Genomic DNA, 27407 nt, shown 5'->3' on the forward strand with positions numbered 1-27407 from the left:
AGTTTCAAATTTCAGCCAATCAGAGTTGAGCTCAAGCCCTCAAGTCTCTCCATGAGAGCTGAGCTCAAGCCTTCAAGATTTTCATTTCAACCAATCAGAGTTGAGCTCAAGCCTTCGAGTCAAAAATATCAACCAATGAGAATTGAGATTCATCCATCAAGTTTGAGAGCTGAGCTCAAATTTTCAGCCAATCAGAGTTGAGCTCAAGCCCTTGAGATTCAAGTCTCTCCATGAGAGTTGAGCTCAAGAGCTCAAGCCTCCAAGATTTTCATTTCAACCAATCAGAGTTGAGCTCAAGCCTTCGAGTCAAAAATATCAACCAATGAGAATTGAGATTCATCCATTAAGCTTCAAATTTCAGCCAATCAGAGTTGAGCTCAAGCCCTCAAGTCTCTCCATGAGAGCTGAGCTCAAGCCTCCAAGATTTTCATTTCAACCAATCAGAGTTGAGCTCAAGCCTTCGAGTCAAAAATATCAACCAATGAGAATTGAGATTCATCCATTAAGCTTCAAATTTCAGCCAATCAGAGTTGAGCTCAAGCCCTCAAGTCTCTCCATGAGAGCTGAGCTCAAGCCTCCAAGATTTTCATTTCAACCAATCAGAGTTGAGCTCAAGCCTTCGAGTCAAAAATATCAACCAATGAGAATTGAGATTCATCCATTAAGCTTCAAATTTCAGCCAATCAGAGTTGAGCTCAAGCCCTCAAGTCTCTCCATGAGAGCTGAGCTCAAGCCTCCAAGATTTTCATTTCAACCAATCAGAGTTGAGCTCAAGCCTTCGAGTCAAAAATATCAACCAATGAGAATTGAGATTCATCCATTAAGCTTTAAATTTCAGCCAATCAGAGTTGAGCTCAAGCCCTCAAGTGTCTCCATGAGAGCTGAGCTCAAGCCTCCAAGATTTTCATTTCAACCAATCAGAGTTGAGCTCAAGCCTTCGAGTCAAAAATATCAACCGAAGGCCAATCAGAGTTGAGCTCAAGCCCTCAAGTCTCTCCATGAGAGCTGAGCTCAAGCCTCCAAGATTTTCATTTCAACCAATCAGAGTTGAGCTCAAACCTTCGAGTCAAAAATATCAACCAATGAGCCAAGCTCAAGCCCTCTCTCCAGAGTTCGAGTCAAAAATATCAACCAATGAGAATGAGCTCAAGCCCTCAGAGTTGAGCTCAAGCCCTCTCCTCCATGAGAGCTGAGCTCAAGCCTCCAAGATTTTCATTTCAACCAATCAGAGTTGAGCTCAAGCCTTCGAGTCAAAAATATCAACCAATGAGAATTGAGATTCATCCATTAAGCTTCAAATTTCAGCCAATCAGAGTTGAGCTCAAGCCCTCAAGTCTCTCCATGAGAGCTGAGCTCAAGCCTCCAAGATTTTCATTTCAACCAATCAGAGTTGAGCTCAAGCCTTCGAGTCAAAAATATCAACCAATGAGAATTGAGATTCATCCATTAAGCTTCAAATTTCAGCCAATCAGAGTTGAGCTCAAGCCCTCAAGTCTCTCCATGAGAGCTGAGCTCAAGCCTCCAAGATTTTCATTTCAACCAATCAGAGTTGAGCTCAAGCCTTCGAGTCAAAAATATCAACCAATGAGAATTGAGATTCATCCATTAAGCTTCAAATTTCAGCCAATCAGAGTTGAGCTCAAGCCCTCAAGTCTCTCCATGAGAGCTGAGCTCAAGCCTCTAAGATTTTCATTTCAACCAATCAGAGTTGAGCTCAAGCCTTCGAGTCAAAAATATCAACCAATGAGAATTGAGATTCATCCATTAAGCTTCAAATTTCAGCCAATCAGAGTTGAGCTCAAGCCCTCAAGTCTCTCCATGAGAGCTGAGCTCAAGCCTCCAAGATTTTCATTTCAACCAATCAGAGTTGAGCTCAAGCCTTCGAGTCAAAAATATCAACCAATGAGAATTGAGATTCATCCATTAAGCTTCAAATTTCAGCCAATCAGAGTTGAGCTCAAGCCTTCGAGTCAAAAATATCAACCAATGAGAATTGAGATTCATCCATTAAGCTTCAAATTTCAGCCAATCAGAGTTGAGCTCAAGCCCTCAAGTCTCTCCATGAGAGCTTGAGCTCAAGCCTCCAAGATTTTCATTTCAACCAATCAGAGTTGAGCTCAAGCCTTCGAGTCAAAAATATCAACCAATGAGAATTGAGATTCATCCATTAAGCTTCAAATTTCAGCCAATCAGAGTTGAGCTCAAGCCCTCAAGTCTCTCCATGAGAGCTGAGCTCAAGCCTCCAAGATTTTCATTTCAACCAATCAGAGTTGAGCTCAAGCCTTCGAGTCAAAAATATCAACCAATGAGAATTGAGATTCATCCATTAAGCTTCAAATTTCAGCCAATCAGAGTTGAGCTCAAGCCCTCAAGTCTCTCCATGAGAGCTGAGCTCAAGCCTCCAAGATTTTCATTTCAACCAATCAGAGTTGAGCTCAAGCCTTCGAGTCAAAAATATCAACCAATGAGAATTGAGATTCATCCATTAAGCTTTAAATTTCAGCCAATCAGAGTTGAGCTCAAGCCCTCTCTCCATGAGCTGAGCTCAAGCCTCTAAGATTTTCATTTCAACCAATCAGAGTTGAGCTCAAGCCTTCGAGTCAAAAATATCAACCAATGAGAATTGAGATTCATCCATTAAGCTTCAAATTTCAGCCAATCAGAGTTGAGCTCAAGCCCTCAAGTCTCTCCATGAGAGCTGAGCTCAAGCCTCCAAGATTTTCATTTCAACCAATCAGAGTTGAGCTCAAGCCTTCGAGTCAAAAATATCAACCAATGAGAATTGAGATTCATCCATTAAGCTTCAAATTTCAGCCAATCAGAGTTGAGCTCAAGCCCTCAAGTCTCTCCATGAGAGCTGAGCTCAAGCCTCCAAGATTTTCATTTCAACCAATCAGAGTTGAGCTCAAGCCTTCGAGTCAAAAATATCAACCAATGAGAATTGAGATTCATCCATCAAGCTTCAAATTTCAGCCAATCAGAGTTGAGCTCAAGCCCTCAAGTCTCTCCATGAGAGCTGAGCTCAAGCCTCAAAGATTTTCATTTCAACCAATCAGAGTTGAGCTCAAGCCTTCGAGTCAAAAATATCAACCAATGAGAATTGAGATTCATCCATCAAGTTTCAAATTTCAGAGTTGAGCTCAAGCCCTCAAGTCTCTCCATGAGAGCTGAGCTTCAAAGATTTTCATTTCAACCAATCAGAGTTGAGCTCAAGCCTTCGAGTCAAAAATATCAACCAATGAGAATTGAGATTCATCCATTAAGCTTCAAATTTCAGCCAATCAGAGTTGAGCTCAAGCCCTCAAGTCTCTCCATGAGAGTTGAGCTCAAGCCTCCAAGATTTTCATTTCAACCAATCAGAGTTGAGCTCAAGCCTTCGAGTCAAAAATATCAACCAATGAGAATTGAGATTCATCCATTAAGCTTCAAATTTGAGCCAATCAGAGTTGAGCTCAAGCCCTCAAGTCTCTCCATGAGAGTTGAGCTCAAGCCTCCAAGATTTTCATTTCAACCAATCAGAGTTGAGCTCAAGCCTTCGAGTCAAAAATATCAACCAATGAGAATTGAGATTCATCCATTAAGCTTTAAATTTCAGCCAATCAGAGTTGAGCTCAAGCCCTTAAGTCTCTCCATGAGAGCTGAGCTCAAGCCTCTAAGATTTTCATTTCAACCAATCAGAGTTGAGCTCAAGCCTTCGAGTCAAAAATATCAACCAATGAGAATTGAGATTCATCCATTAAGCTTCAAATTTCAGCCAATCAGAGTTGAGCTCAAGCCCTCAAGTCTCGCCATGGGTGCATTCCGGGCATTCCGGGTGCATTCTGGGTGCATTCCGGGCATCCGAAATACAACTGGATTCCATCAGGAATTCACCCGAAATTTAAATAAATTGAATATAAATTTATTAGACATATATCGATCAAATATTAACATCTGAAATGCGGTCAAGTTGGACGTACGCAGTACGAATACAGCTATATCTTGTTTTTACTAATGACAGAAATCAAAATGAAATTTATAAAATTTCTTTGATTTTTCCGTAAAAATCTTTTTTTGTACAAAGATGACTGATTTACGTTAAAAGTACTGAAAATCAAAAAAGAAATCGATAAGTTAAGTTCAATCAAATACATGAACGAAGGAAAAAGTTAAACTCTCAAAGGAATTCATAAAATGATACAATATAAAAAATATTGAAATTTATTGCTTTTACTCATGGAGATATTCAACGCATTTTTGCTCTTCGCCTTTTTTTCTTTACATCTCGACATGAAAGAACCAAATATGAGATTTAATATTTAGAGTTCATCCTTATGTCAACAGAAAATACCATCGGTTAAGGTCACTTTAACATCTTCCAATCGATACCTATGACCTGAAACGATTTTCAATACACTGTCTTTCCATACACTAATTTGATTTTTTTATTTTATTATGTTTCCTGAATAACGCAAGAGTAGTTTAGATCGGAAAATACAATAGAGTTGAGAGAAAATGTGGCTGTGTGCCAAAAAAATGATTAAACCAACATTTTCGACATAATTGAAGAATTTTTCCTCCTCAACTCAATAATAAAATAATTTCCATTTTCTCTCTTTAGGTTTTTATGTCATTGATTTTCTGTTTCAGGAAAAATATTAGCTCTTTTGATAGCATCGAAATTAATTTTTTGGTACCTAACTCATTTTTCAAGTAATGATACTGTTTAAGATGACAAAGCGACACGATGTGCTCCAAAACTTGACCCATATTTTATCAGAGTGTAAACTGTTATTAAATGCTTGTGGTATTTGTTTGGTTAATGTCATACTCAATACGGTCGTTATATAAATATGTACAAAAAGGTCGATTAGCATTCTCTCTTTCTGCCATTCCTTGTTAAATTATTGTTATTGTCATTTGAGCAAAAGCAACACAATATTGTTTTCATCCAATGATTTAAAGCTTTCCCTTTGAAGTTGAACCTTTCATAGCATTATAATATTCTTTGCTATGGTTAGAAAGATGTTTATTGAAGTCATTAATCCTGGAAAGACAAATTCTATAAGTCACAAAAGAGAAATGACAATGAGATAAGAATTTGAAAACTAGTCTTGTGAATATTATAGAATTTATTGGTGTTAGAAATATTTTGAAATTTTATTTGAAGAAACATATTGCAATATGCATCCTAATTTCACATGTAGTTCATTGAATTGCATTATAAGGGAAATAGGTCTTTTTATGCGACAGAATTTTATCTGCATTAAAAAAACACGAGAAACCCACAAATTGATATTCCAATACACGCGCACTTTTTTTGCTTGACTTAGGCTAATCCAAGTTTTTGCCCCAATTTAAGAATCAAAAGAAGTCAATGAGCCAAAAATAAAGTTAAAATTTAAAAAAAAATTAAAAATTTTTTTAGTTTTAGAAAAAAAAAATTAAAAATGATTAATTTTTAACTTGAAATATTCTAATTTTAGTTTTAAATAAAAAACAAAATATTAATAAACGGCCAAAAATTATTTTTAAAATTTCAAAATTGTATAAAAAATATTTCCCAAACTCTTCTTCATTTTGAAAGTTGATTTTAAGACAAATATCTCGAAATAAATTTGGAACAGCCTTAATTATAAAAAAATACCAAAGCATTAATTCTTGCATCCTTTTTATATTTTTATATGCATCCACCACATAAACAAGTGTCGTACTCAAAATTAATGAACCATATGCAAAAATGCATTGAATGCTTTCAGAATGTGTAACGAGGACAGAACAAGGATGCTGAACAATAATTTTGCCACTAGTACTAATTTATGCTGCTGCTGTTTTTCAAGATATCTACTTATAAGCCCACTCTATGTGACTTGTACTCAACCAGAGAGATAATAATTATTAACTCCCATTACGCAACTAATTTTAATGTTGTTTCTGCAAGAAATCAGAATGCACGTTTGTATCGTTGTCCCTGTAACTTCCACTGCTTTAAGCACATTTGGATTTTGCTTAATGTATCATGAAGCCACTACAATTCCAATAGAAGCACTTGCCACCACAAACGATTTATCTGGCATTCAGCACATGATATCCGTAATACACGAAATACCTCACTATAAAGTCATTTATATTTATTTTTATGCTCACTTTAAATTAAAAATTCTTGTTGATTTAAGTTTTGCAGCAGCACTAACTTTAGATTTGAGTGTAAAAAATAGATTCTCTACGTGTTCGTTCGCATTAATCTTATTTCATTTCACTTTTGAACATCTCTATTGTAGAGCTTTCGTAATTTAACTATGATAATTATTATTGTGTGTATTTGGTGCCGCATGACTTTGTAGGTCTTTCTCGGAATTTTTCATGTACATGATGAAACTTGTGTAGCGTGCGAAATAAAATGTGAAACGAATATAATTATTATTTTAATGTTAAATAATGGAAAATAATTTTAATTTAATGTTGAAACATTTTCAGAAAAGTCAGCAACCGGATAGGAGGAGCATGTGTTGTATTTGTCGCATAATTTTTGACAAAATATATTATAATTAAAATATAAAGTTTCGTCTGGAAAAGAGACATTTGACTTAATGAAGCAGAAAGCAGTCAGGCTAGAGTTATTTTAACAGTAATTATACGTTTTTTAGACATTTTTATTTTATCATTAAAATAGTAAGCTGCCTAGCAAACGAGTTTAAAGTTTTTTGTCTTCGTATTTTTTGTTTTTGCAAGCAATTATTTTTTTTAATTTCTGTTATTTTTTGGTTTTGTCAAAAAAATTTGACATTTTGGTATGAAAAAAGTATTTCAATTTTTTTTTATTTTTAAAATTTTTTCGTTTTATTTTATTTTATTTTTTATCATTATTATTTTTTTTTTTAAAAACTATTGTTTCATTTGGAGAGGCCTTAGATAAAAAAAAAATAATCACGAAATCAAAATCAATTTGGACTAGGTATTAATTAATTTTTGAAAACAAAATAATATAAAAAATAATCTTTAAATATTCATCAAAATTCTGATGCGACAAAACTGAAAAGCCATAATTTTTTGTTTGTAGATATAAAAGAGACTTACCGCAAACTTCCGACTGGTGGCGTTGCATATGGAACTCCTAAAAACGCTTCAACTGGAGGATTTGTTCTCACAAGGATACCGCGCAGTGGTCCGTACTTTGTTTTAATTATGTTTGTGCTATATTTAACGTTTGCATGAATTGATGAGCCCGCAATCATGGGGATGCAAGTGAAAAGGAGCAAAAATGTCGTACAAAAATTCTTAGTGGACTTTGTTCGCGTTCGAGATGACGATGAATAACTAATGTCTTGCATTTTTCTACATTTTTGTTGGTCATCATTTGGCGGCACTACAAGCGACGGATGTTGTTGCTGTGTTTGCGATGATAAAGAAGATACAAAACTGTTTGTTACATTGATTATGCACGTGTATGACGATATTGATAAAAATAATAGAAATTTTATTAGTAATTCAATTCCTTGTACTGAGGCGTGGGATGGTAAGAAAATGTCTTTCATATTCCATTTTGTTCGTTCATTGCATGTTACTCGATCACAACAACTTCTTGTTCTCTTGCTATTATTTTTACTATTATTTATTATAAATTTGTTATTATTTTTATCTTTGTTAGTTCTAGGTTCGTATTCAGTAAAAATTGATTTTTCTCCTTTTCTTCTCGTATTCGTGTGTTGTTTCTTCCAAACAAAGTCAATAAAGTTTCTAGTAAAAGGCAAAATACTCAATTGTTGTTCACTTCTGTCGTTTTTCTCGTGTACTTGTTCGTGGCAACAGTATAAAAATATATTTCCAATAAAATTGATAATAAAACATCTCATCAAGTCAACTATAATAATAACGATAACACAGTGAATAGTTTGAATGACTACGAAAAAGTGATGTAGTGATGGCAAAAAATAATGATCACTTATTATTTTATCTCGCTTTAACAACAACATAAACTCTCGTCGTAGTGATTTTTTACTTTTTTTCACATAACTAATTGGTACTTGAAACCTGGAGACAACATTAAGGTGTGGTAATTCGTTAATGTAGAGCCGATAATAGTCATTGATCCACCATAGCCATTGCCACCATCGAACATCAGTTAACCACATGGCCGGCAATGCGACTTTTTCATCGAAAATCCGTGAAGTGATGTGGGTCCTGTCACTGCGACCGCAAATCGGTGTCGTGGCATATGCTACAATTTTATTATTTCTGCATATGAATCGAGAATGAAAAACGATAAAAATTTTACATTTTTTTACATCTCTTCTAGTAGCTGTAGTCACAAAAATGATGATATGGCGTTTCTTTGATGCGGAACACTTTTTGATGAGTTTTCGATTGAATTTTCTCTGAAAAGATACAAAATTTCTAAATTAGAATCTTTTTTTTAAAGAGTTTTCATCCTTTGACAAAATAAATAAAAAAAGGAGAGCCAAAAATCTTTTCATGCTTTAAGCGTCACATTCTCACTCGACAATAAAAATTCCATTTATGTTTATTTTCGTGTCTGTTTCAAATCATTTTATTTATTTTTCGCATCGTTACACATGAAATATGTCTCACACACTGCTGGCGCACACGTTTTCGTAACTTGTAAAAAAACTTCTCTGAAAATTGATGAAAAACAAGCATAAACAAACAAAAAAAAACTTAAATAAATGACAAAAATTCACTCGGATATACTTTTCACGTTATAACGCGCGCCCCGCAATCACATCAATAGTAACATGACACACTCGAGAGCACTTTGAACAATTTTATTAGGCGTTGCTTTTTAATATTTAACGAAAACGTGTTCTTAAATTTTACGTTTCATGCTCATGTGTCTGTCTAAACTGGAGCTGCGAATTAAATTATTTGACGCAATTTTTGATAAGGGTGTACCTCTTCTGATACTCACGAGAAGATAAACACACAGCTTTTGTTTGATCTCAAATTACATCGAATTAAAATATTTGTTTATTAAATAATGTAAAAACATGATGTGCTCTTTTTGTTAATTAATTTAATATAATGAGGTTGAAGCGAGACTGAAGTAAGCAAATTCAACGCATAATTATGGTGGTTTCCATGAAATTCCACAACTGGTTAAGCATTTTTTTTTGGCATGTATGAAAAACATAATTATCTTCAGGTGATGGACTCAAAATTAAAAATTATTATCTCTTATGTTGTTGTGCATTTTTTAAAAAACAAATTTATTTTTTTTTTGCATGTTGAATATATTTAAAAGTGGATATATGCACCTTTTTTCAATTTAAATCATCACCACGGAAACTGAATGAAATTTCAATAAAAATGTCAAGTATGAGCAAAAAATATTCATTAACGTTGAAACTGTCACAGATAATTAAAATTTATTTTATATTTATGTAAAGCTGTATTTCTAGGTAGGTTGCAATTAAAAAAAAAAAAAAAAAAAGAAACGTGCTCACGATTAAAATTATTATAAACACTATACTATTTTAAAATAAGCTTGCTTATAAATAATCGTAAATTTTCTCGGATATCTGCAATGAAGTACCGTGATACTTAACACTTCATAAATAATAATTTGTATATCTTTCAATATCAGAACCATCAATTTGTAAATGAAAATCCATCATGGACCGGAAAATATTTTTATTCAATCTGATAACCAATTTTACGTGTGAAAAATAACAAATGGACAGATCAATTTTTTATTTGGTGAGTGTCAGATTTTCCTTTTTCAGCAATTTTATGAAAATATATATGAAGTAAAGTGCGTGAATAATCGATAAAATAACACTTTTATTGAATATTTCATTTCATTCACAGGAGAAGAACAAGTACTATATATAAATTTTAATGACTGTTTCATTGCTTCCTGATATTTATTGTCTTGTTATTAAATATTCATGTGGCAAAACACTTGTTTCTTTTTTATGTGAGAACAAAAAGTTACAAATGTAGCACAACTCCGTAAAAGAATAGTATTATATTTTTGTCACTTTTTAAGAATTTTTCATGTAGAATTTTAAATTTAATTGAGAAAAATACTTTTTATCTTTCTCTAAAAATTTATGTTGAAAAAATTCCAAAACTTAAGAATTTTTTAAAAAATTTAACTATCGTTCTCGTTAACTATCTTCCTTGTTGAAATTGAAACATTTTTAATTGTTGTGTCAGCCTATTCGTATGTTAAAAGTAAAATTGGTAAGAAGTTCACTTATTTACCATTTTAAACACATTTTTCAGAAATTACAAGACAACACAGAGGTCATATCATATGGTCAGAATTTTGTTACTCTTTAGAGTCTCAGCTCAGGTAAGTTAGGTTCTTTTAAAAATAAAAATGAAGAAAAAACTCTTGGGCATCATTTTGGAATAATTTTCATAATTTAATCAACTCAAATAATAAGGCCAGATTAATCAATTTTCGATTTCTTGTGTGTTCGACTCTTTAAAGACATTTTCATTTCGTTGAATAAAAAATATTTGATTTTTCGTGTTGATAAGTGTTAATTAACAATTATTTTGAAAATTATCAAGTCATCCGTGAATCAACGAATTGTCAATTAATTACTAGTTACAAAATGAAGCTGACATCACATATTTTGCTGTTGATTGTATTTCTTGGTATATTTTCTACTACCTCGGGTATTAATTATTTTGATAACAGTGCCTTGGAAATTTTTAAACGTTTTTTCTACAAAATGAGTCCATCAAATATGGAGTTTTCCGAATTAAGACGTCAAAATGCCCAGTTGAAGGTCAAACGACAAACACGAATTTGCGATGAAAACACATTAATGCTGAATTTAGCAACGTTAGAAATTAAAAGTCCTGACCGCATAATTTCAATGACAAGTGCAGGAAACTTTTATGAATATTGTCAAAAAATAAAGAAAAACTTGGTTGTAACAGATGCGTTACTCAAACATTGTGTTCCATTAGAACAAGACGACAATTTATTCATTAGACTCATTAATGGCACGCGCAAGTTTCATAACTTGACATGTTCGGTTGACTCAAAATACCACAAATGTCTGGACAAGCATATGACTTGTTTGGAGCAATTACACGAAGAATTTCTCGAGTGTGAAGGTCCCGATGACTGGTATGAAGAAACTCGTGGAATTTGCGAAAAATACCAGACAATTTTGAATTGTAATTACTTCAAAGTCAGTGAACTGTGTGGATTAGAAGCAGCTCATTACATCCATCTAATCACTATTGACGTATTTGATTCTGTTTTACCGAAAGAAGTCAAATGTAACGTTAGTCGGGAACCAGAAGGAGTTACAGAAGCGTTGACAGATAATCAAAGCAATAAAATACATTTCGATTGTATTTTGTGCTTAACAATTTTTTACTTGATATACTCAAATTCATTTTAAATTAAAACTCAAATAATACCTTTTCATTTCAAAATAAAAAAAAATCCAATAAACCGGGTGAATTTTTGAGAAACAGCGTTCCCGAAAAAATCCATTAAACCAGTTGTCATGATAACACTCTTCTGCTTTTTATACGTTTTTACAATTCACCCGATAATCTGTATAATCAATCGAGTCAATCACATATAAAATAATTTGCTTTTTTATCGTCATTTTTCGTTCATTGTTCATCATATAGATTTTTCGCAGTGCACAGAACCTTAATGGAATTGATATTTTTTATGATTACCATTTTTTTTACACATAATAATTTTATTCAGGGTCTCTGAGTTCTCGTCAATTGAAAAAAAAAGAAATGGTGAAAGAAATAAATGTATATTTATGTGTCGCCGGTTGGAATCAAGATTTGAATCTAACAGTCGGTTGCTAAATTGAATTTTCACACATATTGAAGTCTCTTATTAAAAATTTAATTATCATGATGTTTTTCCCAATTTATGTACAAAACTTTTTACATTTTACAAAGATATCTAATGCTCAGATTTCTATTAAGAAAATGAGTTTGGTTAAATTAATGACTTTTACAATGTGATACAATAAACAAGCAAACATCTGATTAATTTCTATTTCTCAAGAAAGACAGATTTCCTTTTTATTTCAATTTCTTTTATGTTTTATTTATATATCACTCTTATCTTGTATGGTTTGCATTGACACAAACCCGAATAAGTGTTTCATTTTATTTTTTGGAATTTAACGAAGAATAATAATGTACAAGTGATAAATATTTCAGCACATTATCGTGTCGCACTTTATCGAATCTTGCGTATATTTATGTTGAACAATATAATGATAAAACAAAAAGAAGAAGACAAAGTGATGAAAAAAAGTTAAGTCCTTAGAAACATGATAGAAAAAGCAAGAAAAACTACAATAACAGATAATCATGATACAGAAATGACATGACACAATTCTGTACAACGAATGTGATGGATTGTTATTTTCTTTCGGGGTAGGATCGTAGAAAAAATATATGTTCCAAAAAAAGAAATACCAGGCGTTTCTACATTATTTTTGTATCAAATATATGTAAAAGTCAATTAATCATATTTAACGAATGTGAAATCAGTTCATCGTCCTTGCTTAAGAAGATTAGATAAATTCATTCAAGCCATCATATGAATTAAGAAAGCATTACAGTTTGGCAAATCAAACATATCCCGCTTTATTTATTTTATTACTCATATCCTTTTTCTCGGATGTCGTTTCACTTCATACTCTAAATGGATTTGTCGAGCAAGCGATAGAGACACACAATCATGATTATTATCTAAAATGAAATAAGTTTAATGTGGATTACAGTAATAAACTTTCGAACCAAGTACTGGATGCGTCTTGTGGGCGATAAAAGATTCAAACGAAACATCTTCACGGTCACTCTGAAAGAGATACTCTAGACTTTATTTCATTTGATTAGTCACCATAAAACATATTCCCGAGACAGAGAGTAACAAGACAAGACAAGCTCTCGTATTATTATCATTTTTATGGGAACCTCTTTATTGTCATTGAATATTCATGTGACCTATAAACTTTAGAGACATATATCTCTTAAGTCGTCGCAAGAGAATGTTTTGTCACCAGTAAGGACGCCAAGATGCGATACACAGTGTTTATAAAAAATGTATCTTCTTCCGCCGCCGCTCCCAGCACCGCACGAATAAAAGCTAATGTTATTGTTATTTATTTATATATTTATATGATGTGGTAACGATATATAACATCTCTTTACTCCTAGTTTACTCGATGTTTGTGTCAGTACATATATATTTTTTGCTCTTTCCGCGTATTATGATCTCTTTTAGAAAATATATCTACGTGTTTGTCGTCTTGAGCAGGAAGCGCGCTCAAACATAATTTTATGTCATAACCAGACATGTTTTGTTTTGCATTACCAGTACGACGAAAAAAATTGTATAAATAATGGAAGTAAAATATAGAAATATTTTACATATTTAGGTAAAGTGGATGTAAAACAGTAAGCATCCAGAAAGTCAGATCTTGTTTTATATATATTTTTTTTAGTTGGGATATTAATAGTACACAAATTAAGAGACATTGCCATATATTTATTTTGGACTCGTGACTTTTCGATCGCATTTTCACCTTTTACTTAAATGGGTCTTGATTGTATCCTTTTAATTCTAATAGTATCAAATTAGTAATAATTGAACATTTACACAGTACCATAATAGACCAATAAAATAAAAATAAAACTCGTTGGGAAATAGATGTAGTTCGGATATAAATCTTTTAGAAGTACATTTATTCTCGTATTGCGAACGAAGAACGATAAACACAAACAATTTTCTTACTTTATGTATTTCCTCAATCTATAAAGAATGTAAGTTGACTCAATATAATCTAAATTGATTTCTTTATTCAACTTTGATTCGAGCTTATAATATAGTACATGTAAAAGATCAGGTCGATTGAACATTTTTGAATGAAAACCATCCTTTTACTTTCAGCAGACTTTATAATTCTATTGAACCCAAACATCCTTTCTATATGTGTTTCTTCGACACTTAATCACTTCCTTTTCCAAGTAGCCTTTAATCGATACCCTTTCCTAACTACTTTCCGATTCAGTAAATTTCTGCCTAAAGTTTTTTCCGTACATGGCCAAATTTGGGGCAATTGTTTAAAATTGTTTTGGTCGGTATGCGTTTACATGGTTTATAAACACTTGGCAGATATATTGAAAATATTTTACATGCGGCGGTTTACAAGTTCTCACCACTTCCGTTATTATTACATTGTATTATTATGAATATTTGTTCGAATCTCATATTTGCATGTGGTGTGAGAGTAAGCTATACGCACAAAATTTATATCTATGTGTAGCTTTATAAATAATGTATGTAAATTTTTCTTTTGTTATGGAATGAAATTCTGCAGTATTTACTTCGCTCTATACGATACAACGAAACACAAACCAATTGTGGTACACATTTTTAGGGGTATGTGGGGGGTGTAAGTGATTGAGTGTAGTATTTATATAAATTGTATCCCTGGTGTTAGTTGTGTGAGATGTGCGGTTCACATGAAAAAAATTATTTTAATAAATGTGTCGAGTAGGCTTGAAAGCGAGATTTTACAGGACATTAAATGTCTGAGCCCGGAATTTGGGTAAAATGTGATTATTTGTTATGTTTTCTAATGTGAAAGTTAGACAAGCTCAACGAAAGTTTGTTGATATTTGGAATATATTTTACTGACATAATAGCTACCTATTTTTTCCTGTATTTTAACCAAACAACAACGCACAAAAGCTTTCAAAAGGATTCGCGTTTATTTTTTCTTTAAAAACCAATTTATAATGATGAAGAAAATCGCTTGGGTACAGGAAGTGAATGAATAAATAAATGAGGTAATAAATGGGAAAAAGAAGATAAGAAGAGAAAAATGGGTTAATGTAAAAACCGTTCATCATAAAGTGTGTGTCTAATGGTGAAAATTATTGAATAGACACTATGCGTTAAAAAAAATGTCATGAATCTTTTTTTTTTTTTTTGAAATTAAAATATTACGTAAACGTGGAAAAATAACAGATTGGTTAGAGTATTTTTGGAATTAAAAAAAAATAAATTCATGATTCATCATATTTTTATTTTTGCAATTTTTTACTTAACCAATTTTAGTAAGGTTCCCCAAGTGTTTCATGTGTTATTGGGACGTTAAGATAATATATTTTTAATGATAATATTAATTTAATTTTTATTGTGGATGTTGAGTAAATACAATGTAAGTGTAAACTGTTAAAAGCATTCTCATGTGCTTAATAAATAATACCCTAAGCTACATGTAAAAAGGCTTCGTTAAAAATGATACGATTCAATCATTAATTTTCGGCTAATGTCCTATCGTAAACAATCCTCATAAGACTAACCTTTCATAAATTCAAGGCCAAGCACTTTATTACTCCGTCTTTATTATTCTCACACCAAGCAAAAAAAAATGTATCAAGCACCCGTTATGATAATAAAAAGTGTGTACTTACAACATGCTGAAACACAAATTTTTCTTCGTGTCCGTGCGCGTTTCTTTCTTGAACAGAATGGCGGCAGCTTTTTGACGTTGTACAATTCCTCTTGTTGCAACTTTTGTCCTCGCTTCTCGTTCTCTTTGGTGATATTGCAAACAATACTGGTGGTGGTGGTGTCGGCCTCGACAACGCAAGCATGACTTTTACAACCACACAAATTAACGGCGACGCAATAATAGCGGCTCATGTCCTTGAGGCCGTTTTCAATGTTTTAAGATTCAGCTGACTCAATGATAATCCGCTTTCTTCCCTAGAGCCTGACACAAATAAAAGATGTCTTGGATTTCGCTACAATTTTCATTTTTTTAAAATGTCACGAGGGTTAATGCGAGTCATCATGATGTTTTACATATTTTGTTGCCTTTAATTAGTGTTTTGTCATGTAGAGGTAGTTTTGAAATCTGAAAAGAAATTCAACAAAAAAGGTTTGATTAAGCGATTGTGTCAAAATATGTCAAAATGCTGAAAAATTCATATTAATTCAGCTACCGTACAAAGAAAAATTTAGATATATTGTTGTATGGGCTTTGATTGATGATTATGATGCGCGTTTTGCATTAAACAACTCAATTTAAATATTTTAGACAAATTACCGAGGATGTTTTTAAACTTCTCACCAAAAAAAAAAGAAAACGTTTGAAGATTTAAATATTTGCTTCAATGCTTTTGACGGGAACCTAAAAGCTTTATATGAGGAAATCAGTACTCGTTCATAAAAGTAGTAGAGCTAATAGAGTAGATCTCTCTCTTTGTGAAATGAAAAAAAGTAAGAAGAAAAAGGGTGTTTTGGGTGCGGAAATCAATTTTCACAATACATGATGAGTTTTGACTTTTATAAATCTTAAACTCATTGATTAGAACTAAACAAAGTCTTCCGATTCCGAAGTGATTGAACACAAGCAGAAGCATGTATCGAACATACTTCATTTAAACAGAGTGCCGGAAAACATAATTCTCGGTTTGACACTTTGATTGATCGTGTGTGCAACTGCAGTTATTTGTAATTTGACCACTTATAATAAAAGAATGGTAGGTTAACATCTATTCTTTTTCGTATTCTCAATGATATTTGTATGTTACTTGTTTTTTCTCTTCATTTAGCTGCACAATAAGCGGCAGACAAACAGAAGTTGTTTACGTTCAAGTTTTACTCTGGCTCTGGTGTTCGAGAAAATATTTAGGTCAATCATCGAAGAGTACCGGATATATACGAAGCTTTTGTTCCATTGATAAAAATATTTACCACAGAAATAGAACGTGTGCGAACAAAAAAAAATGAAAAAAAGAAACATTCAATGGTACAAAATAATGACGATAACAAACAAGCAGAAACTTTTTTTTGCAGAACATAATGGAACAAAAAAATTGTTATTTACCTCTCAAGTACCAAATTCACAAAATTTTCAAGTATATTCAGTTTATACGGTGAATTCAATTTATTTTACAAAGTATTCGATCAGCTATTTCGTTCCCTCTCTCTCAATTATTGAGTAGTTTGTCTATTTTAAGTGAGTAATTCTACGTAGTTTTTTTTCTATTTGGTATTCTATAAAGATATTTGAGGTTAAACTCAATTCAGATCTAAACTCTCCAATTGAATTGAAGTAAAATGAAATGAATTGTGTGTCTGAGTATTCAATTGAGTACCTATTGTTACTGTGTGAGAAAATTTTTCATTTGATTGGATTTCATTTTTCACCGGAAAAAAAATGTTTTAAATTTGACCTCAGGGTTTTTCAATTTAATGTGAGCGTAATTCATTTACATTTTCGAACACCAAAAAGGCTCATGACATGAAATTTGTCAACGGCAGTGTGTGTTTACTTAGGTAAACAAGTCTGTACCCATGCGACCTTTTAACCACTTTCATATCCTAAGAGATTTGTCTTGTTACTGCTTCTAGTTGAAGCAAAATAAAAAAATATACAGAAGAAACCCTTTTTCCACTCTTCTGTTAACCTTTCACATAAATATTTAATCCCACCAATGACATTTTGCGTGTTTTTCTACAAATATTTCAAAGGCTCAAAAAATTTATTTATTTTCTTGAATTTAATTTGATTGAGATTCATTTGTGGTCTCAAATTGTTCCTGTTTAACAGAAGCAATGCATGTAAAATGAAAACAATCATAAATAGTAAAAAAAACATCAGAAAAAGCTTTAAATGCACCTGATCTAAAATTATAACATTATTATAAAAATTCACAGAAACTTGACAAGTTATTGAAAATTCGTTGGAAACATACATATTTATTATATTTAATTCTGTAAAATTTATTTCTAAAAAACTAGTAAAAGATTTAATTATTGATTCTTCGTAAGAAATATTATAATTCTGAGTCACAAAAAATCTTTGCAAAAGTTTAATATTTCTATCAAAAGCACTTCAGTAATTTTTGCAATATTCAGCAAAACAAGAAAGTCTTAACTTGTAAACTTTCTATGTTTCCTAGAAATTTCTAAAGTTCTCTCATAAGTAATATATATATTTTATCAATCGCTTATTCCCTTGTGGAACTTGTAAAAAATGTAACAGTGAAAATTGTTGCAATCGGAAAATCAAAAAAGAAGAAACAAACTAAGGTTTTTGTCTGCAAAAGTCAAGCACTTATTTCTAACAAGTACAAAAATAGCTTTTTGAAAGAATTTCCACTCATACCTTTTGTACGTCAAAATGTTACAATCGAATGAAAATAAAATACTCTAGTCTAAAATAATGTTACAAATTTGTGTCAACTTTTTGGTATAGTAAACTTAATAGCATTGTTTGTGCACTTCATGTGTAGTTTTTGGGAGAAAACTTTCCAGAAAATGTTTTAGGCGTCAAACGATATAAATCAAAAAGTGTGTGTGTGTGAAGTGTTTTTGTTAATTTTCTGTATATTCATAGAAATACTTGGCAGACAACAGGCAACAAATTTAACAATAAATCTTTAGAAATATTTTCACACACGTCGACAAATGGCTCCCTTTCTCTCTGTCTCTCTCTAGCTCGGGAAGGAGTTTGAAAACACATGAATCACACTTACTTGGTCGTCGTTCATTGTTTTTTATTCTTGTTATTTCCTAACTTTTAGTCCTCAGAAATAAATTTCCAAGGACTAAAATATCGACAATAATTTCTTTCACTTGCACTACATCCTTAAAATATTTTGTTTATACAAAAAAAATGTTTCACAGAAAATGACTTGAGAGGAAATGACATGACTTGACTCGAGAAAAACTAACAATATACTGGAGGTGAAGATCGAAAGCCATGGCTTTATGTAGGGACACGCTTCACAGTTCACACAAAAGTTCAAAGTTCATTCCGTAATTACATCCTTGTACTTGGTACAGTTTCAATTGATAAAGCCTTTTGTGTTGAATTCTCATTAAAATTTTAATATTTATACTGAGGCAAGATCTGTTTGCTAAGATGTTGAAAAGAAGGCATTTTATTTCATATATACTAGGAAGTGCGCTTATCAATATTTATGGTCAAACAAAAAAAGAAAAAAGTCTTAGTATTGTAAACAAAATGTGTTTGTAAATAGATTCGTTGCTTCTACTACTCCATGGGACCAAAGGACTTTTTTAGGATTCCTCCCGAATTTTTATATGAAATTTTTCGAAATTTTATTTTTTTAGAAGACATAATTAATTAAGGATTCTCTCAAAAATTGAAAATATGAAGAAAATCCGATGAAAATTTTGAGGGCTTTATTTTATCCAGGGTTTCATAAAAATCCTATATCGTCCCACTGGGTATGATATTTTTGTTTTTTTTTCAAAATTTATCAGCATAACGTTACATCTTGTTTTGACTTCTTTCAAACGGAATATAAATTACTTTTAAATCAACTTTTTTTCTTTGCGTCTGCAACACCAATAACATTGCATTCGTCAAACCAACAGACTTGTGTATGTACATTGATTGGATTTTAAAAATTAAAACGCTGGTAATAAGAACGCTGAAAGAGTTTGCCATCTTTAAAAAGTAAACACAATTTCTTTTCCTGACCTTTGTTTTACGGTGATGACTTTTTGCTCTGTTTTTTCATAAAAATATCTTTTACAACCATGGTTCACACTTCATAAAAACTGATGTTCATAATGGTTTCTTTTGTATGTTTTTCACTTTACTTGAACAACGGGTTGTGTGCTTAAATTTTTTCTCATTTTATTATTTTTTTTTTGTTTTTGTTACTCATTTTGTTTACTTTACGCAACAACCACCCAACATGAGGAAATAATAATCTCCCCTTTTTATTTATTATTATTATTTTCATACATTATTTTATTCTCGTTCCAATACGTTCACTTTGGTATTCATTTCTGAGTATACCAATTTATATATATTTTTTTGTTGTACATCTATTCATTGAACCATTCCAATAGACGAATATGTGTTACGTCCGACCAAAAAGAGAAACACATTCAAATATTTCATGTCATCTGCCTTGCACAACATATTTATTATTATTGTTGTTGTATATTATTATGAATCACAACATAAATATTAGAGTAAATGCTTCTATATTGCGTAGGTTTTGTTTTTATTCGATGGAAAATTGCTGTATGCGGTCATTATTACAATTTAAGTTGCGTAAAAATATCAGGACAGGCATTAAATATCTATCAATCATGTGGATTATGAGCACCTTATTCATCATTGATCATCGGAACCCTCGATATAATCCTCTTTTGACAGAAAGTTTATTGAGGACGGATTATCATTTATTTCATCAACTCATTAAATTTGTTTGAAATAAAATTCATTAAGTACTGTAAAGTTCAAATAACAACCTTGGATGGATCGTTTTTCAAATACTTTGGAAGAAAAGTTTTTATAATAAAATTGATACGGTTCCACGTCAATTGACATTATTTCGTTAAAACTTCCAAATTAAGTAATCGATTGATAAAATTTTGAAGAACAATAAAGTAATAAAACACTTGATCTACTAAATATATATTTAAGTATATAACAATTTATAAATAAAAAACAAAGTTTAAAATAATCTCATATACTTGACACATTGAAAATTTTAATGGAAGTGGAAAAACCACTTTCATTAGTAAGATTGAGCAATATCTCTCATGCACAATTTAACTCACTTTAATAAATTGAACTTTTATTTCTAGCATTTAGTCAACACATACTAAGGGTATCTTATCTTTCGCTCATTAACCCAGCATTAAGTACTTTCATCAAAAGCCATAAATGAAAAACGCAGTCTCTTGAGAATTGAAGGAGATAACTTAGAAGGAGAATAAAACCAACGACAGACAAAGTTTTATTCCTCATCTTGTAATAATATAATATACTATCCTTCTCTTTTTTTCTTTACACGTCCAACAAGCACAGCATGTTGCTTGAAACACACAATTTTTTTCGCAATGTCTTAAAGAATCAAGAGAGTTCTTCTGAAGGTTAGTTTGCGTCTTTGGTTAATTTTTTCCGTTACCAGTTGGGTTCACGATGATGAACAAAAAAGCGTCAACGTTTATTTATGATCCAATCTTTATTATTATTACAATTCACACATTTAAGGGAATTTCTCAGCGCTAGCCAGATAGTCCTCAAATAATAACATTTGAAACCGTTACGTTTAATTAAGAAGATTTTCCCCAAATGGTAGGAAAAATAAATGTTAAATGGTCTTCTTGTTCTCTTTCTTTTCGTTTTTTTTTACTTCTGACATTTTTCTTCGTTTGCTTATGGATGTTGCCTACACGAAACACAAGAATATTTTGGCAAACTTTCTTTGATTAACAAAAATAAAATGGTTTCATCATAAAAATTGATGTTGTTCTACTTTTTCACCCTCTTTCTTGGTGTTTAATCATCTCTTGTACAAGTGGGTGTCTTTTTGTGTGGATGGAAACGTACACACACACTTAAGATGTCTCATTATTTTATTTCATTTTCGTTTAATTTGTTTCACTGACATGACATGAGTTGGACGTGTTTGCCACTCTTTTCTTTAGTTTATTTTTCTGGATGAGTCCAACACATTTCTAAATTTCAGTTTTGGTCCTAAATCAAATTCATTCATGACATTTTATCCATTTCCCATATACAATACAATTTCGCACCAGAGGTGGTTGCCAATTACAGTCAGTAACGTGCGAACGCCTTGCTTGCTGAATTCATATTGTTTGCGTTGTTGCTCGTGATAGTAAACGTAGGAATAAAGCACCAGAAAAAACATCACAAGTTATGTTCATTATTATAAATGAATCATATTACACCGCACAATTGTGTGTGTGTTAGACTGAAACTCGTGGGCGTACGTGATCGGACATGAATTTGTTGTCAACTAATAAAAAGAAAATCTTTGTATCTGAAAGAGAATACACAAAAGTTTGCTCTTTTATCGAACACAATCGCCCACAGGCATGAATTTAATAAAATTTCAAAAATACATATCCGATGGCTGCGACACACCGAAAAGAAACTCAGATTTTTTTTCGGTGCACAAAAAATGCAACAATAATGCTTTTTTAACAACAGCGAAAAGAATTGAGAGAGAGAGGAAAAAGCGGATAAATAGAATCAAAAAGGTCACGTATTTCGCAGCTGCTCGTTTTACGAAACGAACGTTATGCAACTAAACTGAACTTGCATTTTGCCAGAATAAGGCCACGTGATAGATGCTTTTGCTAGCCGCTTGTACAAACGGTTTGTAACAATAATACCGCTTTTTTAGTTCTTCCTGGTTTTACGTTTTCCTCTTTTAGAATGATCCGTGATGTTCTTTCGCTGCAGATGGTCGATTTTGGTATTTTTTGTTTTTTTTTATTGCCACGGATAGAAACAGAGTTATAAACTGTGTTTGTCGAGAAACGAGAGATATTCGGATTTGCAATTCATTTATAAAGTGTACGTATATTTTTTTTATTGTGTTCTAGTCAAATGGTATGGTATGAAATAAAAAAAATCATGGGAAAATATGAAGAATACATATATCAAAATTCTTTTTTTTTGCCGCATTTCTAAGGATCTTTAGAAAAAATCGGTATTTCGTCCATCGGTCTGTACAGATTTGTTTTAGCGCATTTACATTTTCAAATTAAATAAAGGCGCTGTTGTGCTTGGTTGCGTGTCCGTCCGTCCGTCCGTAGCGAAACTTGTATTGAAAATTTTCTATGAAGTTTCTCGGAGCTTCTATGAGCTTTTTCAAACATTCTATGAAATTTGTCGTACATTTTTGAAGTTTCGTTAAAACTTTGCCCCAATGCACATTCGGAAACTTTGACCTAATGCATGTTTTGAATTTCAATAAAAAAGCATGTAGAAAGTTTGAGTGAAAAACTGTATCTAAAATGTAAATGCGCTCCAGTTCATCGGTTTGATAACTGATCACTAGTTTCATGTACAGAATAAATACATGCTCTTCAAAATTAGAAGAAAGCTTCAGTAGAACTCGTGGAAAATCGGGTAAAAAAATATATTAAATGCGGTTAAGTTATTCGTTTCAACGAATGCTTTTAATTCCCGTTTTTAATTTGCTTTGTTTTAGCCAAAGTTAGAATTCACCCTAATTTTATCTCATTATCATCCTTCTTTAAATCTTTTCTTTCTAGATATTTCTGCTTTCTTTTAGCTATTTAATAAGAATCAAGAGAAAAATATTTGCTAATTATATAAAAATTCAATTTGTTCTACTTTTACACCTAAAACAAACAAGAGGCTCTGAGTGAAATTAAATCGTAAAGAGAGCTTTAAAAATATATTATTCTCATTATACGCTACCATGTCATTAAGTAAACTTTAAAATACGCAAAAGTAGCTAATCCTGAAAGAGGAAGAGACCATTTCTTAATATTATACTGTACCTACATCCAAATGACTAAACTGGCTAATGTTAAACGTTGGTGCTCTATCTTCACGTTTTAATTTTTTATGAGAAAAGAAAAAGTTTTTCATCGTCTTGTTCGCTTACAATGTCCACCAGTCCATCTTTAATATTTAAGTTTGAAACTTAGAGCATCGAATCTTTCATCGGGCTTGTCTAAGCGAAAAAGGTGAATACACAATTTTTCTCATTTATTCTACAACAAAGAATATGAATAATTGATTTTTCATGACGCAGAAACATTTTTATGATGTTTTAGTAGTCGGCCAAATTGTGATTAAAAACACACCAACGGCAAAATATGCTTTCTTCGACTAGATTTTTGCTGAAAATTTTGAAGAAAATTAAAAAGAAAAGTTTTAATATGTTTTATGGTTTTGGTTTGAGCATTTGAGTCAAAGTTCATTTTAGGCTTAAGCTTTTAATTAAATTTTAAAGTAATAGATATGTTTTTTATGTTGAAAGAAAAAATCATCCTTAGCTCATTTAAAAGGCTCTGGACGAATTGTTTTTAAAAGTAAAAAAAAAAATAAAAGAGAAAAATATGATGTTTTAAAATAAAACATATTTTAACCAAAAAAATAAAATTGCGACAAGCTTAATAATTTAAGTTTAACAATGAAGTTTAGTAAATTTTCCGGTGTGAACGAGTTGAATGTTTCCATTGTGTAAAATTGGTGGTAACAATAGAGCATAAATGTCTATATTTCTGTTTGTAAAGTTTAAGCAATAACTCAAAAACAAAAACTTATTCTCTCAGAGAGAAGGAACCAAATGTCAAACAAAAATAACAACAAAATATATTTTACTTGCAATATATTTAATGGCACTTAAAGCAAGTTTTCCATATGTGTATGGGACACATTATGTGACAAAAGAATAAAACCAACAGACTTTGATTGTCTGAAAAGGGGGCAACCGGTTTCGTTTTAATTGCAGTTTTTGTTCAATTTACAAACCTCGTTGGGACAAACTTTACTTACACTACAACACCACTTTGAATGAACATTTTAACAAATCATATACATATTTTCGCAGCCGAACGACAATTTAACATAAAAGGATACCAACAAATTGAATCACTTTAGGGATGTGCTTTAAGCAATTAAATTTTATTTCGTGCGATACCGCTTTTCATGAAGCACATCCCGACACTCAAGAGATGAATACAAGCTATCCCGAGATAAGCTCATAAGTATTCATCCAACCGACATTTGCGCCACGTTTTTTGCGGTTTACACGTACACACGTATAAAGTATATTCTAATTTAAAAAAAAAAACATCACACTGCTCATTTTTAATCTTCCCCCAATTTACTTGAATTTGATGAATTACAGAGTTTTTCGCTTGTCAAAAACACACACACTAATTTAATTTTGATGAACAGAACACCGCCACATCCACAATTATCGCAACCAATAAATTAATAAATTAGTGGAACAAATTAGTGAAGCTTAAAGTATTTGTATTGTTCACGTTTATCATAGAAACCGTTTATTTTTTGACGGTTGATCGATATATATTTGAATAATGCTAATGTTCCGAAATTGAAAAACAATTGGCCAAGGCATTTTTTAAAAACTTTCCTCGTTAAATAAAGATAAAAAATATTTCAAAAACAAATCTAGACAAATTTCCCATGAAATATTTTTTTTCTCGTGAAAGTCAACGCCCACATTTTTTATTCAAACAAGAAGTAATATTAAATTATTTTTGTTATCGTTGCTTGCTCAACTGAAAATTAAAATGCTTAATGAAGCTATTTGCGGAATGAGTGAGAAACTTCCCTATTAATTCTTAAATTTCCCTGTTAAACATCGTTTTTTCATGTATACAACACACATGTGTGTTTTATTAATTTAAAACAAACGAAAGAGCGAAAATTTACCCTAATTAAAATTAATAACAAGCAGCGAAATGTTGAAAAACGTGAAACATGTTCGTGAAAGCGCATTTTTTGTACTTTATTTTGTCCGTTGTTCTTTTTTTAGTTTTATTAACACTGCATTGGTGTCTTCATCAAAGCTTATTTTTATATGAAACAAAAAATTCTTTCAAAAAATTATTCCTCCCTCAAAAAAAAATTAATGAGTCAGATAATTAGTAACGCTTTCCTGTTTTAATTTTTGTATTTATTTTCGTTGATATTTGCATCATTAATTAAAATTGATTTTTTTTTCCTTTAAGCTCGTCACCAGCTGTAAAGTACAGTCCTTAATCAAAATAATTATTTTTCTGTCCAAAACTGTCATTTTTAATTAACATCCAATGACAAAAACTTTATACGTTACCAATATTTGTCTTCAATGTTTTGCAACCAGTTTGCAGTGTAGTTGAAACTTTTCTTGATCTGGAAATTATTATCATAATCCATTATTCATGTTATACCAGTCACCATATTTTCTAAGCGCTCGTGCACTTATTCTTCATACCTATATTGAATATAATATGATGATAATATTTTTCATCCATTTTTCCAGTTTTTGTATGAAAACGTAAAAATAAATAATAAAATCAAACAAATCGCTGAACCACATCCGATTAATTCTGTTCTATAAAAACTTAAAAAAATTTTTTTCAAATTTCAATTTTTTTTTTCTTTTTGAAAAAATGCAGTACCTTCAGTGCTCAATATGCGCTAAAAATTTGTGAGGACCCGTGAAACATCTTAAAAACTAGAAAGTTTTAAGATATTTGTAGGAGTCTTATGAAAAACTCGGAGAAATCAAATAAATTTGAATAGAACATATTATTAAAATTACGGTTGAGCTATTTGAATGAATACTTTCTCGTTTTTTTTTTGTGTCAATTTAATTTTATTATTTCATTTGTATGTACCTAGTGCAGTGGCGGATTAACCTAGAGAACAGCCCAGCAATTGCGTTTCTTAAATTTATTGTTTTAATTTTAAAATTCATAAAGCTTAGTCTAGCGTCGAAGTTGACTAATTTGGCGGGAGCATTTCCGGCACTTAAGTCCGAATCTGCCTATGTATAATAAAAAATATATATATTTAATAAATCGAAAACGAATGACAGTAAAACACATATTAAAAAAAGGAAAAAGTAAATAAATTAATAATTTATCAAAAATGGTATTTTTATGCAAATTATATTCTCCTTAATGTTGGATGGCGTTATATTTTGGTTACGTACCAAAGCCACATTTATATGTATTTGACGAATTTAAGGGAAAATGATGAGAAAGAGAAAATGAATTTATATTTAATAAAAATATGGATGGCGCAACAGTCTTTGACATTCAATTGTGTTTCCCATTTTAAAAAGACAAATTGTTTGCCCATTAAAGGGAATTATTAATGCAGAGTGAGCCCTTTTATGTCTACTAAAATAATTTAAAGTTATTTATTGGAGTGTTTTACGATTATTACTGCTAAAGAACAAGAAGCGGCCGCTTTCTTACATAACACTCATAAATACAAGCGCCCTCCGTATTTTTTTATGAATATTATCATAAAAACATTCAGATAAGACGTTTTGACCTTTTTCTTGTGTCGTGATGACTGCAGAAATGCCACTTCTTTATCATCACTTTTGTACAAACAGCGGTGCCAGCATTAATTTTTATAGCATTTTCGCAACAACAGACACCAACCAACAAGAGAGAACTCCATTCAAATGATATCTTTATTTTTATTTCCTTTATAAGAGCTTACATAAACAAAGTATGAATGTACTGTGTTTTAAGTTTTTTTCCTAAATATTAACAAGGACAATGAAAACCCTCATTTAAAAATGAGAAACATCAAACTCATACATAACAAACGCAAAAAAGAGAAAATTTACCGTTTTAACGGGCAAACAACATGTTTAGAGAGATGCAATTGAAAGCAGTTAACATTTCATTTTAGAAATGAGGAACAAAGATCCATTTCATGAATGTTGGTCATGTAATGCAAACCGAGTTAAATAGAATTTATCTCCTACTCCATGCTAGGTATCACTAGATTATATTGTGAAAGCTCGTGCAATAATCTAAAGAATTTTAACCTTTAGTTTAAATTCAGTTTCGGTAAATATAACGACAGATTCTGCTGGAAATGAAAAACTTCTTTTTTTTTAAACTC

At 31.4% G+C, this 27407-nt stretch overlaps 2 protein-coding genes across 3 annotated transcripts in view; one reads left to right on the top strand and one right to left on the bottom strand.

Annotated features, from left to right (window-relative positions):
- LOC134829289 (uncharacterized) overlaps positions 1-18670 on the bottom strand; it is a 42492-nt gene extending 23822 nt beyond the window's left edge. For both annotated transcript variants that reach the window (XM_063842315.1, XM_063842314.1), the window contains exons 1-3: positions 18505-18670; positions 15430-15875; positions 7057-8354 (exon numbers count right to left, since the gene is read on the bottom strand). In XM_063842315.1, coding sequence (XP_063698385.1) covers positions 7057-8354; positions 15430-15612 — 1481 coding nt within the window. In that variant the 5' untranslated portion in view covers positions 15613-15875; positions 18505-18670. The remainder of the gene's footprint in view (positions 1-7056; positions 8355-15429; positions 15876-18504) is intronic.
- Positions 10683-11366, top strand: LOC134832350 (uncharacterized). The gene has a single exon (XM_063846342.1). The coding sequence runs from the start codon at positions 10683-10685 to the stop codon at positions 11364-11366; it is 684 nt and encodes a 227-aa protein (XP_063702412.1).
- Positions 18671-27407: the final 8737 nt, after the last annotated feature.

Source organism: Culicoides brevitarsis, chromosome 2, assembly GCF_036172545.1.
Source record: "Culicoides brevitarsis isolate CSIRO-B50_1 chromosome 2, AGI_CSIRO_Cbre_v1, whole genome shotgun sequence".
NCBI classification, from domain to species: Eukaryota; Metazoa; Arthropoda; class Insecta; order Diptera; family Ceratopogonidae; genus Culicoides; species Culicoides brevitarsis.

Excerpts from the sequence above, each read along its gene's own strand:
- LOC134832350 (XM_063846342.1), top strand. The coding sequence starts at position 10,683 with ATGAGTCCATCAAATATGGAGTTTTCCGAATTAAGACGTCAAAATGCC.